At 58.8% G+C, this 1,405-nt stretch overlaps 1 protein-coding gene across 1 annotated transcript in view; it reads right to left on the bottom strand.

Annotated features, from left to right (window-relative positions):
• Positions 1-1,369, bottom strand: part of LOC108523940 (integrin beta-2-like) — a gene marked incomplete at its 3' end in the record, with an annotated part of 5,093 nt that extends 3,724 nt beyond the window's left edge. Inside the window, exons 1-2 of the mRNA XM_017864705.1 lie at positions 1,262-1,369; positions 793-881 (exon numbers count right to left, since the gene is read on the bottom strand). Of these exons, the coding sequence (XP_017720194.1) occupies positions 793-881; positions 1,262-1,319 (147 nt within the window). The remainder of the gene's footprint in view (positions 1-792; positions 882-1,261) is intronic.
• Positions 1,370-1,405: the final 36 nt, after the last annotated feature.

Genomic DNA, 1,405 nt, shown 5'->3' with positions numbered 1-1,405 from the left:
GCCTGGGTTAGGAGGGTCGGGGCCTGAGAGGGCTGAGCGCAGGGTGGGCCTGGGTTAGGAGGGTCGGGGCCTGAGAGGGCTGAGCGCAGGGTGGGCCTGGGTTAGGAGGGTCGGGGCCTGAGAGGGCTGAGCACAGGGTGAGCCTGGGTTACAAGATCCACCAGGAAAATATGCTCACGAAGACATCACTGGGACAATCAATAAAATATGTGTACAGTGTGTACGTTTGATCATAATGAGATACCAATGCTGAATTTCCTGGTTTTGATACATGTATTTATCAAATATAGATATACATGTATCAAAATACATTCACACATTTACATCCAAATACATTTCTTCTCTGCCACCTTGTCCCTGCAAAGCCCCTGGATTCTGAGGAGGGCTGTTTGGTGGGTCCCGTCGCTGGCCCTGAGCCTGCTGCCTCTACGGAAAAGCGTGCTGGCGATGCGCCAGAAGCGCGTGTGTTTCTGCACTTGCTTACATGGTTTTGTAAGTGAAAACCCGGTTCTTAAGAAAGACCTCCCTTGCAGTACTACAAAACAAAGGGCTCCATGGCTACAACCTACTCTGAAATGGCTGAGAAAACTAAAAGTGTGTGTTCTGTGTGTGTTTCCAAATAGACCACACATCAGAACTTCAGGGGCCCCTCGAGGGGAGGGTAAGGCCAGGGTCTGGGGACCCCCCAAGAGGAATGGAGTTGTTGGTCCTCTGGGTGCCACTGGCTTCAGGGGCAGGAAAGGGCCCCACCCAGGAGCTGGGCAGGTGGGGAGGGGCCCAGGAGGTACTTACCAGCTTCTGGCACCAGGTGCAGCCGGGCCCAGACTCAATGCACTCCCGGCAGCTGCTGACCTTGAACTTCGTGCACTCCTGAGAGAGGACTGAGGGACGAGGCCAGCGGGTGAGTGGGTGCTCTGGGCCGCCCTGGCCCGCACCCAAGGGGCCTGTGAGTGACCACAGGCCCACACCCAAGGGGAGTAGAGCAGGAGGGTCAGAGGAGGCCCAGAAAGACAGGGAGGCAGCCTCCAGGAGACCCTGCATCAACCACCTCCCCAGGTGCAGAGAGGGGCCCTGGGGAAACAGCACAGCCACAGCTTCCTGGCACGTGGGGAGACAAGGCCTGAGTCCCCAACCTGCCCCAGGGGCATGATCCTTCCCCAGCCTCCCGGGAACTTCTGTCTGTGGGAACATGAGGGCAGGCCCTGTTCTCCCTGACCGGAATGTGATGCGTGGAGTCCCCTCTGTGGAACACAGAACTCACCGCACCCGAGGGAGAGCAGCCCCACCAGGGCGAGCAGAGGGGGGCGCAGGCCCAGCATGTCCTGTGGAGGGAAGGGGTCTTGGTGACGGTCTCAGGCCCAGCCCCTGGGGCTGACCACCCACAAAGCCCCCCTCCAGCTGGCCT

This window comes from Rhinopithecus bieti, unplaced genomic scaffold, assembly GCF_001698545.2.
Source record: "Rhinopithecus bieti isolate Rb0 unplaced genomic scaffold, ASM169854v2 scaffold_80287, whole genome shotgun sequence".
Taxonomy (NCBI): Eukaryota; Metazoa; Chordata; class Mammalia; order Primates; family Cercopithecidae; genus Rhinopithecus; species Rhinopithecus bieti.
This window is presented reverse-complemented; position numbering and strand designations above follow the sequence as displayed.